This window comes from Mus pahari, chromosome 20 (assembly GCF_900095145.1).
Source record: "Mus pahari chromosome 20, PAHARI_EIJ_v1.1, whole genome shotgun sequence".
Taxonomy (NCBI): domain Eukaryota; kingdom Metazoa; phylum Chordata; class Mammalia; order Rodentia; family Muridae; genus Mus; species Mus pahari.
Genome location: NC_034609.1, coordinates 9,013,930 through 9,028,483, shown reverse-complemented (window position 1 = coordinate 9,028,483; position 14,554 = coordinate 9,013,930). Strand labels below are relative to the sequence as shown.

The 14,554-nt window shown below is 50.6% G+C and overlaps 1 protein-coding gene across 12 annotated transcripts in view; it reads right to left on the bottom strand.

The window, feature by feature from the left end:
• Cacna1a (calcium voltage-gated channel subunit alpha1 A) overlaps nucleotides 1–14,554 on the bottom strand; it is a 283,383-nt gene that overhangs the window by 85,463 nt on the left and 183,366 nt on the right. For all 12 annotated transcript variants that reach the window (XM_029532727.1, XM_029532724.1, XM_029532734.1 and 9 more), the window contains exons 12-19: nucleotides 13,163–13,372; nucleotides 9,296–9,408; nucleotides 8,350–8,462; nucleotides 8,110–8,241; nucleotides 7,516–7,588; nucleotides 4,582–4,699; nucleotides 4,387–4,454; nucleotides 1,149–1,255 (exon numbers count right to left, since the gene is read on the bottom strand). In XM_029532727.1, the coding sequence (XP_029388587.1) occupies nucleotides 1,149–1,255; nucleotides 4,387–4,454; nucleotides 4,582–4,699; nucleotides 7,516–7,588; nucleotides 8,110–8,241; nucleotides 8,350–8,462; nucleotides 9,296–9,408; nucleotides 13,163–13,372 (934 nt within the window). The remainder of the gene's footprint in view (nucleotides 1–1,148; nucleotides 1,256–4,386; nucleotides 4,455–4,581; nucleotides 4,700–7,515; nucleotides 7,589–8,109; nucleotides 8,242–8,349; nucleotides 8,463–9,295; nucleotides 9,409–13,162; nucleotides 13,373–14,554) is intronic.

The window sequence follows — 14,554 nt, the reverse complement described above, 5'->3', positions numbered from 1 at the left end:
TCTCTTTTGCCTGAGCCAGCCCAGGTTCTTGAGTCTGACCTTCAGGCACGAATAAGATGCCCAACCCCACTACATTCTCTTACCACAAGAATAACCAGAAGGCATCTGAGTCTGGTCTTAACACTCCACTGCTCAAGAACTCTCTCTGGCTGTAACTTGACTGGGGGACAACAACTCTTGGAGCCCAAACACAGGTTTTTCCCTACGGTCTAGCCTTGCCTATTCTGTCCCCTTCCTTACATTTTCCTCCAAGTCTGTTTCCTCACTCGTCTTTTTCAGTCATACTAGCCTCTCTCCCATTTCCTTCAAAATTTGTTTCTTTTTAGGCAAGGCCTTTTGTCATGGTTTGAGTATGCTTGGTCCAGGAGGCACTATTTGGAGGTGAGGCCTTTTGGAGTAGGCGTGGTACTATGGGTGTGGGCTTTAAAACCCTCATTTTAGCTGCCTGGAAGTCAGTATTCTGCTAGCACTCTTCGATGAAGATGTAGAACTCTCCAGTCCTCCTGTACCATGCTCGCCTGGATGCTGCCATGTTCCCGCCTTGATGATAACGGACTGAACCTCTAAACCTGTAAGCCAGCCCCAATTAAATAGTTGTCCTTAGAGCTGTCTTGGTCATGGTGTCTGTTCACAGCAGTAAAACCCTGACAAAGACACCTTTCCTAACAAGTTTGTTTTCTGGAGACGGAATCTCACTATGCCTGGTCTGGACCCGGCTGTTTTTGAACTCACACAGATTTGCCTGTCTCTACCTCCAGAGTGAGGCGTGTGCCAGCGCCCCTGGCCGTAACATCACATCTGCGGGGCTGCAGTGAAGCCCGGCTCAAGTTCTGCACTTCTCAGCTCCCTGGCCCTTCCCTGCTGCTTCCTGCAGGTTCCACGGGGTATAATTTACTTACTCGTCTTACTTATTATTTATTATTTCTCTGACTTGAACAGCTACACAACAGTGCCCCTCCCCAACATGGATGCTGCCTTCCCTGCAGTTACAACAGGACCAGGAGCATAGTAGGTGTTCATTAAATACTCACAGTGAAAGGGGGCGAGAGGACAAAGGTGTCGACCTCTCCTGGGCTCAGCAGTTAGGGGCCATGCTAACTCCCCCCACATCCTTGCCTGGGTGGTGCTCAAGGCTCAGGGATACTTACACGGCTATGGACATGTTGGCTGCAGACAGGGGACTCACTTCTGCTACCTCCTTGGCTTTCTGTAGAGCCAGCTTCTGATTGGCTGCCTCTTCCTCTTCTTGCTCATCCTGGAAGGTAAGTGGGATTCTTGTTCAAAAGAACAGGCCTGGCGGGGATGGGAGGTCACTTCCCACCTCCGGGAGGGTGGGGGTACTTCCCACCTCACTGCCAGCTGGGGCAAACGGTGAAGTGCTGAGAAGTAACTTCAGCTTGGACCTTCACCAGTTAGAACCATGGTCCCCAGTCAGACTGGGTGGTGAAGTATGCTGGCTTGCTTGCTCATTGACCTTGGTAGCCCAAGTTGGTTTGGAACTTGAGATGGTCTCAGCCCAGCCTCCCCAGTGCTAGAATAACAGCTACCCCGCCTCTGTTCCCCACCGAGCTGCACCCTAGCCCCGTGTCTGTAGGTGTTCTGTGCTCCACAAGTTGTTTAAGTGCTCAGAATCTGCCCCCTTAGACGCTCCCAGTGGCAGAGCCATGGGTACCACAACCATCAACAGCCCAAAGGCAGTCTGGGGTTTATAAGATCTATCCTCAGCCCCAACTGTGGGAAGATGGGGAGAAAGGGATGGGCTTATGGCTTCAATTCATGGCCCAGATGGTTGGGAACTTGAAGTCGTTTCACTATGTCGCAGAAAAGCCCTCAATTGCCCAGTGTGGTGGTGCAGGTGGTGAATGCCATTAATCCTAATACTCAGGAGGCAGAGGCAAGCAGTTCTCTGTGAATCTGAGTCTAGCTTGGTCCAATCAGAGAAGCTACAGGGAGGGGCTCGTGGGGTGACTGCCCCCACTTTCTGAGCTTCCCTGGAGCAGAAGTAACCTGCACCTTAAACACTGTGAGTGACAAGGAGACAGGGCTCCCCGTTGTCAGGCACTGGGTGCAGCATCTTTTAGAACCAGGTCGTTGGAACATTGGGCCCAGCCACACTGAAAACGCATGTTTCCAGGCCCCGGCAGCACCTGCAAACCCAGGGCTGCCTTCGGGATCTACACTTTCAGCAGGCTGCTGGGTGGGTGTGAAGCACCTTCAGCTTTAATTGTCTCATGTGCGGTGGGTGGAGAAGACCACAAGTTTCAGATTCACCCAGGGTTAAAATCCCAGCTTTAACCACTTATTGCTGTGTGACCCTCAGTAAGTCTCTTAATTTCTCTGTGTGTCTTCTTCATGACCAAGCTTCCAGGACTCTCCGACTTAACCCACTGCTCTGTTCTCTTCAGCACTGTCTAACAAACAGTGCTTTTAAAAATGCATCTAATTTCTGGCCTGCCTCCACAGCCTGAATCCTGTTCCACCAGGCCAGGGACTGTAGTCTGTCTTGTTCACCGCGCTCTCCCTGGCTTCGAGCCTGTGCTCATTATAGGTAGTCAATCCATGACTACGGATAAGGCATGGTATCTGTAAAATGGAGCTCTAACAAGTCCCTTCCTTTGCTTGGGGATTCCGATGGTGTGAGCCACACGTACAGTGGATGAAGGGGAAGACTGGGGTCTGCAGGGGGATGGCCGCCTTCACTTTGGAGTGTAGCTGGCCTGTCTTCCCGTGCCAGCCTCCTGTGTCTTGGATGAGCTCATGGCTGGATTGGCCTGTGGTGACACATGCCAGCCAGCTTCATGGTGGCTGAACTCTTGGCTTTGTGCCTGGGATGGGAGACTTCCGCTTTTCCCTGCCGGAGGTGGGGCCGGGAAATTCTCCCTCCCTCCCGCCAGGGCAAACAGATGGAAGGTTGGCAGCCCCTACCCCTGTAGCCTTGTAGTCTTGGGTTCTGAGGCACTGGGAAGGGGCTCCAGGGCTGGGAGGAAGACTCTGCCTGCAAGCATTGTGTGTTCATTCTGCAGAGCCAGCCGTGGCTGCAGGGATGGTCTCTGTCGCTGACACCTCAAGATTGTACAAAGTGCAATTTCTTTCTCCTCCCGGGCTGATGAGCCCATCTCCGGCACGCGGGCCCCACTCATCACCACCTTGTCCAGTTTTTTTTTTTTTTTTTAGCGTGGTGCATAACCTGGCTGCTCTGCCCACAGCCACCAGGGGGCGTGAGCTGCTTTGCAGAAAGCAGAGTTTCCTCCCCCACGCCTGACTGACATGGACCTGAGGACACTTAGGATGCCGGAGGCTGTCTTGAGGGGCATGTGATGCCAGTTTGTCCCCAGATAATTCAGCGTCACTGAGTAGGAATGAAACCTGGGCTTCATCTCACCCGGTGGCTTTTCTTTCCGAGTTCCTGCCCCAGCTCTTCTCCTCTGCCCTTCATAGGGCTCCATCTTTGCTCTTGCAGTTCCTGGTGTATGGCACATCTACCCTCCCTGGCCTCAGCTTTCCCACACGTGGGGTGACTGTGTGTGTGTCTGTATATAAAAGATATACACACACACACACACACACACACACACACACACACACACATATATATATATATATATATATATATACATACATTTTTTTTGAGGGAACACAGGTTCTTTATGTAGCACAGGTCTTAAACTTTCAGTCCTCCTACCTCAGCCCTGTGCTCAGTCACGCACCACCACGCCGACTGCATGATGCTTTAAGTAGTGGCTGAAGGTGCCATACCATCTGCGACCGTGGATTTTAACTTTCTGACCCTCAGTTTCCCCTTCTCTGAGACTGGAGTGGAACCTGGCACCTGGACCACAGTTCTGTGCTGTTGTCCCTTGGAAGGCCAGCCCGCGGGCTTTTCATCTGGCTTAGTTCCTCAGCACAGGGTCACAGGTGGAACCGTAAGCCTGCAGACCCATCCTGTCTTCCCAGCCAGGCAACCTGTGCACCTTGTCTCGAGCCTCCTATCAACTGTCCCCTGGCATGCTCCCTGTGGAAGTCAGAAGGAGGGTGATGTGGGGGAAGGGCATTCCTCGTCACTGTGTCTGAGCCTTGCTAGCTTCAGCTCTGCCAGAGGCCCTACCAAGTCACTCCTCACCCCATCCTTTGGCTGGCGGCAGTGCCCATTATCCTGGAAGTCCTTATTCCTCAAGCCTTTGGGTGCAGCTCAATATCTGTCCTCAGAAGCCACCTTACTGTCCCCTTCCCCTCCTGGGCTGCAAATGGTCTTGATCAGGGATGGCATGGCTCCAGGATTGGTGCCCGGTGCTCCCATCCCCAGTAGGCGCCCTGACCCAGCCCCCACATCCCTCCAAACCCTGCTGTCATGATCTGCCATGAGCAGGTGGCTACTGTGCCCTCCACCTTGGTGAGCTCCTGGGCATTGGCCAGGTTGTCCACTGCGATGGCCAAGAACACGTTCAGCAGGGTGTCTGTATGTCGAGTCAGGGAAAGCAGCTGATGGAAGCTCACGGCCTGGTGGGGCTGGTGGAGCCCGGGCATTTGGGTCCCGCCTGCTCCGCCCACACCCAGTCTGTCCCTGGTGCCCACGAAGGATACAGTTCCCGAAGAGGGTGAGGACGATGAAGTAGATAGAGAACACCATGCCGCCCTGCACGCCCCCCTGAGACTTGATCCCGTCATACATGACCTCATTCCAATCCTCGCCGGTCAGGATCTGAAAGACAGGGACAAACACACAGCCAAGCCCCTCTCAGCCACCAGCTCGTTGGAGCCACAGCTTCAGCCATGACTGTCAGCCCAACTCCAGCCCAGGTCTTTGGCGAGTCCTTGTGAACTCCTATTTCTGTGCCTGTGGTTGGGGCTTCTCAGCTTGGCTGTGGGAAATAGGGGACTTGGGTGTCTCAAGGCTTGCTGTTGTCCCATCTTTTCTGATGTGACACAAGTGTTTACTCTGGACTTCCAAGGCAGAAGCTCAGCTCGGAGCAAGTTGGTATTTGGCAATTTAGTAAGACCCTGTCTCTAACAGCCAACAACAATAAAAAAAAGGCACAGATCCCCGGGATGGAGCTGGGTGGCAGAGTCCCTGCCTAGCTTACTGTTTGCCAGTGGTTATGGGACCTGTGAGAAGTACCTGGGGTGACATGGGGTCAAGAGGGTGGTGAAGCCTGTAGTTCTGCTTGGAGGAGGAGGAGGGAGAGAAGGAGGAGGAAGAGGAGGAGGAGGAAGAGGAAGAAGAGGAGGAGGAAGAGGAAGACAGAGGTTTGGGGATGTAGCTCAGTAGATGTAGCAAGTGTAGAGCACGTGTCTAACATGTACAAAGTCAGGGTTTCTATCCCCAGGACCACATAAACCAAGCGTGATGGCACACGCCTGCCATACTAGCACTGGGGAGGTGGGCATGAGAATGAGCTGAAGGACAGCCTTAGCTATACAGCTAGCATGAGGCTAGCCTGGGCTATATGAGATTCTCTCTCTGTCTCTCTGTCTTCCTCTCTGTTTCTGTCTGTCTCTGTCTCTGTCTCTGTCTCTCTCTCTCTCACACACACACACACACACACACACACACACACACACACACACGTGCGCGCGCGTCATAGTGTTAGTGTGAAGATCAGAAGACAGTATTTAGGAGTCCGTTCTCCCCTTCCACCACATGAGTGCCAGAGATAGGACTCAACTTGTCCGGCTTGGGAATAATGACCTTTGCCTACTGAGACATCTCATTGGTCTGTCTGTATGTCTGTCTACCTACCTATCTATCTATTGTCAGGGTCCCACTATGTAGATCAGGCTGGCCTCAAACTCAGAGAGATCCACCTGCTTCTGCTTCCCAAGTGCTGGGATTATCACCATACCCAGCCCTCCTGTCTTTTAAAATGAAAGCAACAAAACAAAACACCACCCCAGTTTCTTTCCTTCTATTCACAGTCTCCCGAGGATGAAGGAAATAGGAAAGAATTCCTCTGCTATGGCCAGACTTCTGCGCCTGGCATTGCTGGTCCAGGGTGGGTCATTCTCTGGGAGGAGCAACCCATGCCTGCATCCCTGGCCTCCGATAACCAGATGCCAATGTCACCTGCTTACCCCAAATAGGTGTGACCATCCGCAGGGTCTGCAGACAATCAATCAGCAGGGTCTGCGACAGTCAGCGGGGTCTGCAGACAATCAACAGTCTGCAGACACTGTCCCTGTCTTGGGAGGAGCTTGGGCCTGCCAATCATTTGCTCTCAGGCTCTGGGTGTGGCTTCACAGCTGTCCTGTCTCAAGCCAGCCTGGCGGTCTCATTTAGAAACTGGCAGCTTATTAAGAGAAGGAAGGATGGAGGCCACATTCTCTACATAGTCTGTTCTCTCCCAGATAAACAAGTCAATTTGAGTAATGTTAGAGATCTCTGCTGGGCCAGTCTCCAAGCCTCAGTGTAGGTGCCTTAAAAGCCGCCTTGTTCTGGAACATGTGGAGACTCCTGCTTTGAAGATGGGTAGAGGTATCAACCAGGCCTTTCCCTTTTTTTGTTTTGTCTTGTTTTGGGTGGGGTCTCACAGCCTGACCTTGAACTGGAGCGCCTCCAGTCTCAGCCTCCTGAGTGTTAGGATTACAGGTGTGTGACATTACCCTGGGTTCTCTTTTCTTTTTGGCTTCCCTTCTTCTCTCCCTCTCCTTTATGTCTTTCTATCTTTCTTTCTTTCTTTTTTTTTTTTTTTTTAAGATTTTATTTATTTATTATATGTAAGTACACTGTAGCTGTCTTCAGACACTCCAGAAGAGGGAGTCAGATCTTGTTACGATGGTTATGAGCCACCATGTGGTTGCTGGGATTTGAACTCTGGACCTTCAGAAGAGCAGTCGGGTGCCCTTACCCACTGAGCCATCTCACCAGCCCCTATCTATCTTTCTAGTCTCCTCAGTTTCTCATGTAGCCCAGGCTGACCCCAAACTCACTGTAAACTGAAGATGACCTTACACCCTCTTGCCCCCATCTCCGTGTCCTGGGACAGTAGGCCAATGTGTGTCATGCCCAGCCAACTTTGCTGGTTGTATTCTGATACTTAAATAGCTGCAGCCCTGAGGGATGTCTTATCCTAGGGAAGCCAATTCCTGGACATAGGGAAGGATTTAGTTATTGTTCTTCTGATGGAGATCAGCTCACCCTGACACCTCTGTCAGGGTTCTCCTTCCAGTCCTTACAACATGGGGCAGCCAGTCTACTTCACCTTCTCAGGAAAACTTTAAGCAAGGCTCTCCTGTACCTCGACTGGCCCAGGTGCTTTCCCATGTGGTCCTGTATAGCAGCCTACATGCTTTTTCTTTGTGTTTGTGCATTGTGTTTGACTGTACTTAGGCTGGAATCCGGGGCCTCATAACGTATTAAAGAAAAGCTCTAGCACTGAGCTGCATCTCCAGCAACAATAAAAGCAAGCATTCCAAAACAGCGGGCAAAAGAAGAAATAGAGGAATTCAGGGATGCTCCTGGCTGCTAGGAAGCCCCTGTCCATGTTTGGGAGCCTGAATCAGGGCCAAGGAAGTTCATACCTGAAACACAGTCATTATTGCTGCTGGAAAAGTGTCGAAATTGGTGGGAGGAGTCCCCTCATCAAAATTAAACCTGCAGAAAGCAAGGACATTCTATGTTAGCCCTACTTCTCTGAAGTCCTGGTTCAGCTTCTGGTTTCCATGGTAACATCTAGAGTATCTCTGTGTCCCAGGAAGATCCTGTATCTGGTACCCAGAAGCCCACTACCCTATATGACCATTTGTGTCCTGAGGGCAGTCACAAGATGATGGTCAGCTCAAAGGGGTCAGGGTGTGCATGTGTACATCTGTGCATGTGTGTGCATATGTGTGTGTGTGCGTGTACATATGCATGTGTGTGAGTATAGTTGTGCAGTGCATGTGTGTGCATGCCTGTGTGTGTCTGTACGTGTGCATGTGTGTATGCATTCCTGTGTGTGTCTGTATGTGTGCATGTACGTGTGTGTGCCTGTGTGTGTCTGTACATGTGCATGTGTGTGTGCATACATGTGTGTGTGTGTGTGTGTGTGTGTGTGTGTGTGTGTGTGTGTGTGTGAGATGGAAGCTGAGTAGGAGCTCAGGGGTGAGAAGTCCCAGAAAGTGGGCAATACTTACTGGCCACCGAACAGCTGCATCCCTAAGAGGGCAAAGACAACAATGAACAGGAAGAGGAGGAACAACAGACTTATGATGGACTTCATGGAGTTGAGGAGGGAGACAACCAGGTTTCTGAGAGATGCCCAGTACCTGCCGACAGAAGCCAAAGTGGGGGTCGGATCAGGGATACGCAGGTGGGGCAGGGTGCCCTCCCTCCTCATCCCCTGGTCTGAGTGCTAAGAAACCTCAAAGACTTACTTTGTGACTTTGAAAATTCGCAGTAACCTGAGAGCTCGTAACACGCTGATTCCAAAGGATGTACCAGGTTTTATGACAGCCCAGATGACTTCAAAGATGCTCCCAATGATGACCTGTAGCAGAGAGCTCAGTCTCAGGGTCATGGCTGGCCTCAGGACTCCGACCCCTTCCCAGGGCCTGAGCCACGTCCACCCCTCAGGGACACATGATGGTGTCTATCTGTCTGGGAGGTCTCCACAGACTCAGGGCTAGCCTGCTTATTGGAAGTCCATGAAGCTGTTAAGACGTGGGATCTGGCTGGAGGACCTCTGTCACTAGGGGTCAAACTCCCCTCTTCCTTTATGTTGTTTCTGGCAGGCTTTGGTTTTGTGTTTGTTTCTGAGACAGGGTTTCTCTGTGTAACCCTGGCTTCCCTTAAACTCACACTGTAGCACACGCTGGCCTCGAACTCAGAGATCTGCCTGCCTCTGCCTCCCCAGTGCTGGGATTAAAGACGTGTGCCACCTCTGCTTGGCTGCCTTGAGATTTAAAATAGAAATAAGTTCCATTCTTTACTCACTGCAGAACTACTGGGTTCCCTATCTTTACTTTCCTTTGACAGCTTAAGCTGTCTCAACTTGGTGACAGCAGCTGTGTGTCTTCATTGCCCCTCTCCTCCTTTCCCAACTCACCACACATCCAGAGGTGACTTTATCACCATCATCACCATCATCATCATCATCGCTGCCAATGCTGCCACCACCACCACCACCACCACCACCACCATCATCATTTTGTTACTAAAAGGCAGCCCAAGCTACCCTTAGTTTACAATTCTGTCTCAGACGCAGGTGCTAGGGCTACAGCAGGAGCCACATCCAGCTCCCTCCCCTTTACTGCCAAGTCCCCAGGTATCAACATCTCTGGTGAGACGCAGGGTAAGGGTCCGAGAAAACGCAGTACTCACCCCACAGTCAAAGCAGTTGAAGGAAGAGTGGAAGTAAGGCCGCGTCCCGAGCCCATACATTTTTATAAACATTTCGGACATAAAGAGTCCTAAGAAAATGAATTCTGCATAGTCTGGAAGGGAAAGGAAGAAGCATGGTTTAGGCTGTGGGGAGGCCCCGTGCCTCTGCCTTTTCTCTGTGTCTCCCTGGCAGTCGGGGAGGAAGAGAGGAGACCATCATGGCCAAGGGCCATGCACAGATTCTTTTCCATGGCTTCAGGTTCTCTTCTGCAACAGAATAGGACCAACTGTGCCCAGTCTCCCAGCAACCATCCAGATGTAGGCCAGTCTTAAAAGAGTGAGAAAAAGCCCAGTGTGCATTCATCCAACAGTTCTTATCTGGGACTGATGGGGAAGGTTGGGTGTGGGATAATGCTAAGGACCAAGTCTTTGTGTTGACTGATGGATCCCTGTGTGGCTTTATTACATTTCGTGAGGGACTAGCTGGATTTTGAGTACAGCCAAACATATGTGGAATGCCTGCCTGAAACTAGACAGTGAGAGGCAGAGGCCTTGAATCAGCAGCAGAAAGCCAGCCTAGAATGCCCCAGTGAGGCCCTGGGGGTGTGACCTGGTGGTAGAGCCTCCACCTAGAATTCCCCAATGGAGAGTTCAGTGGTCGAGCACCAGCCCTGCTGTGTAAAACCCTGGGCTCCACTCCTGCACCGCAGCCAACAAAACTGAACAGCAAGCCAAAGGAAGTTAAAGAAAAGGGAAGACTGAGGAGTCAAAGTAATTTCTACAAACTTCCTAACGATGGCTCCAGAGCTAGTTCTGTTGGACAATTGCCATGGTTTGAATGCCCCTGCTCATCTCTGGAAATCTTTGATTACTTGCTTACTGAGACACAGGGTCTCACTACCTAGTCTTGGCATTCCTCTGTAGACCAGGCTGGTCTCAAACTCACAGGGATCTGCCTCCCTAGCGTTGGGATTAAAGGTGTGTGCCACCACACCTGGCCTCTAAAACCCACGCTGAAAGAAAGCAGTTCCCACGATGTATAAAGCTGCTGAAAGATGGCTGAAGGGAACGGAGTCTTAGCGCCGGCCCCGTGAACAGCAGCACCAGATGTGCCTATGAAGGGGCTTGATGAGGTTGTTCCTCTTCTGGCTTTCATTCATGCTTTCCAGATGACACAGCATTGAGGGCAGAGAACAACTTCCCAGCAGACAACCAAGCCTCCCTGAATGCCTTATGTAGACTTCCCAGGCTCCAGAAATTCAAGAAAGAAAATGTCTGTAGTTTTTAATTTACCCAGCCTCAGGTGTTTTGTTACAGTAGTGTAGATTAGCTATAAGATGATTATCAAGAGCCCGAGCTAGGTCATGCTTTAGGGAGGTGCTTTGAATTGATTTCTAAATATCTCTCATTGTCATTTCTTGTCAAGACGTCCCTTGATTTGTAGGATTCTCAGAAGCTCCTTATTTTTGGGAGAAACTCTTTGTATTGAGGACAGAGAAGCTAGGGAAGCAGATCTGCCTATAACATCCAGCCCCTCTGAGACTAGGAGGACAGAAGTCTCTGAGATGCTTGCTCCTTAGTTACCATGGAAACATGGGAGTTAGTAACACCCAACACCAGAGCATTGGAGAGCCCTCTACCAGGTTCAGACAGAGACTCTTGCTCTGGTCTGTATTTCTCTTAAACTGAGCTACATCTTCCAGTCACACTCTTTCATCCTTTGTTGCTTACAGATTGCTTTAGGACTGAAGACCTCTGATCAGTGGATTACAGCCTGGATCTACAGCGTAGGACAGGCATCGAGACTTCACAGACTCCACCATTAGACACAACGTGGACTTAGGAGTACGATTGCCTGGGTTCAAATCCTGGATTCATCCTTTATAAGCTCTGTGACCTGGGAAAAGTTCCTTCACCTCTCTGTCTTTTTTCGTAACTGGAAAACGGGGTTAACTAAAATATGTCTACACACCAAAGCCTCCAGGCAGGAAGCCCTAATCCCCTGTTTCCATAACCAGGACAGACTGCAAGATGATTAGTGGAGGAAAATAGGCAAGTAAAATTAGTGTACAAGGAGAGGTCATATTGAGAAATAACGAGCCCTTGTTTGCACAGCTCCGGAGGGACCAGACACAATTAGGCAGCTTGGAAGCAGGTCAGGCTCAGATACAGAACTGTCCCCTTGGGTGTCCTGTGGGGTCAGACAACAGGCCTGGGGACCACGAAGGTTCAAGGAATCAGTCCTCTGAAATACAATTTGGGCCTTTCTAGGTCAAAGGCATGACTAGCCCTGATAGCTGTGCTAGGCCACTTCTGAACAAGGACAGCAAAGAGGTCAGACTGACTTTGGGAGGCATAAAAGATTTAGTAAGTTCTCAAGGGAGCTCCAGGGCAGAGTCAGGGGTCCACACCCTGGTCAGGCCCACACCCTTTTCTATGGTTCCTTAGAGTTTTTCCAGGCCTGGGGGCTCCCACCTTCCAATGCCCATGCTCAGTTTGGGCAAATCCTGGGTAGAGTCCAGAGGACAAACCCCATGAGGGTCCTGGCTTGGCTGAGAAAGCTAGAAGTGCCCACATGTGTTAGAGGGGGCTTCTAAAAATGAGCCCTGGGTAGATGGGAGGCAGAAGGAACAGGAAGAGAGAAGAGAGAGAAGTAGATGTTTGAACAAAGAAGGGGGTGGGGGTCAGGGGCCTAGAATCCCCTAGTGTGGGTTTTGGGTATGGCTCAGTGGTTAGAGGCCCCCTGCTTACTATGTGTAAACCCCAGAGTTTCAGCTCCAGTATTAGATGAAGAGGGAGAGGCTGTCTCTATCTGCCGGACACATGAAGTTCTAAGGTTCCTGACTTGAAAGTGCATATCACATGGACATTCTGAGCCATGCTGGCAGGGTTAAACACCCCGGCTCTGTGTGGCTCTCTCGTGCTCTGTCTCCTGTCACCTCCACCTGCACTTCATCAACATTCCTGTATCTCACTTACAAACAGCAGCCTGACTTCCGGCTTTGGACTCTCAGGACTGAGAGAAAGACAAGCTGGGCAAGGCTGGCTGTGTTCTGTGTCCCTTTCAAAGGTTTGTGTCAAAGGAGGCCGGACTATACAGTGGGAACACTGTCCTTGCTGCCTGTCTATCTTACCCTGAGTCTGTCTATCTGTCTGACCTGTCTATATCTTTCTGTCTCTGTCTTTGCATTTATATCTATCTCTTTCTTCCTCTAACTTTCTGTGCTTCTTTTTGTTTTACTACTGTCTGTGCGCATACATGTGTGTGTGTGCATGTGTGAAAATGTGTGTGCATGTGTGAACATGTGTGTGCATGCATGTGTATGCATGTGCATGTGTGTATATGCGTGTGTATGTGTGTGCATGTGTGTGCATGCCCGTGCCACAGTGCTCCTGTGGAGTCAGAGGGATTTTGGGAATCGGGTTTCTCTTTCTGTCACATGGATTCTGGAAATCAACCCAGCAGATCTCCAGGCTTTATGCACTGAGCCATTTAGCCAGTTCCTGTCACTTTTCTTTTTTTGATGTCTGTCTGTCTGTGTGTCTGTCTCAGCTCCCTTGCTGTAGGTGTGACCACAGACTCTGCAACACATTCCTTCCAACCCCATGTCATTCGCCTGGAGGTTCTGCCAGAGCTAAGCGGAAGCCCTAGACCTCCGACAAACTGTGAACTCCAGAACCCTTCCGCCTTCGCTCCCTTAGCTGCCTTGGGCCTCCTGCTAACACCAGTCTAACCGTTTGCAGGCACCGTTTGTGGCAGCAGCTGCGTGGCCCCTGTCTCAGCTGCAGATGTGACCACAGGCAAGGGCAGGCTCGGGAAGGGCCAAAGAAGCCGGCAGAGAGCAACTGTCTGAGAGCCGCACTCACAGAGGAAGTCGGAGAGCCACTCGGGCTGGTTGTAGTGGACAATGGCGACGCACAGCGTGTTGAGGGCTACCAGACTGAGCACGGTCCAGTAGAAGGCCTGAGTTTTGACCATGCGGCGGATGTAGAAACGCATTCTTCTCTCCTTCTTGTGAAAAAAAGTCGAGTTCTCCAGCTTGGCACTTTTGATGCTGGCTCTGGCGAAGGGAGACCCTGTCAGGGAAAGGATGGAGAGGGTAAGACCCAGGATGGTCCTCAGTGAGGAAGCCACATGAGAGGGCATGATGGAACAGGGTGCTCTGCTGAAAGTCCCCAGTATGGGAGTCCCATGATCCAAGCCCCCCAGGCTGAGGGGCGACAGGACCCTGGGTCTCCCCACTTGCAGCGTTTAGTAGCTGTCTGGAGCTTGTTGCTTTTTAGATGTTCAGGTTAGGGACACTCAGTTGGGAGCGGTCACTGGGGAGCTGCTCTTACGAGGCACAGAGCTGGGGACAAGGAGGAGGCAGAATTCCCACCCACGTGAAAGCTGCCACTCAAGGAAAACACACATCAAACAGATATTTGGGGCCAAGGGATGGCTCAGTCAGTAAGTGCTTGTCCCCAAACCACAAAGATCCAAGTTCAATCCTAAAACTCACACCAAACCTGGACAGAGCGGAGGACACTTGTAATCCCAGTGCTTGTGACAGGAGACTCACTGTCCAGCCAGTCTAGGCTAGTCAGCGAGCTTCAGGCTGGTGAGAGGTTAGACCTCATGTGAGTGACACAGCAGGACTCAGTGTCCTCCTCTGGCCTTTATGTGCAGGCAGGGTGCACACACCTGCACACACATGGACGTATACACACCATATACACTAGACATTTACTTTATGTAAGTGGGATGTAATAATTATTTTCAAATATTCAAAAATAAATATTTATTTTATGTGTGTGTGTGTGTGTGTGTATGTGTGTGTGTGCCACGCGTGTACAGATGCTCGTGAGGCCAGAAGACTAGGGTTACTGGTGGCCATGACCACCCAATGTGGGTCTGGGAAGTGAATTCAGGTCCATCCCGTGCTTTAAAACCTCAAGCATCTCTCCAGGCCCCACATGTAATAAGTGATGGAGACCTCTACCACAGAGGCTTCCCGTTTCTCATATGTTCTATATCTGCGTCAAGTGTCAAGATTGGAACTCAGGGCCTTGTACACAGTAGGCATGCAGAGTACTACTAAGCCATGGCCCCCACCTTTAAAAAATGATTACATCTAAAAAAATTTTTTAAAAATTACATTTTATACGAGTAGATACAAATTGAAGATAATTGTGCATTACATAATTAGATTTTACTATTTTTATGTACATTTGTGTATGTGAATGTGCATGCATGTGTGCATGAGTGTGTGTGTGTGT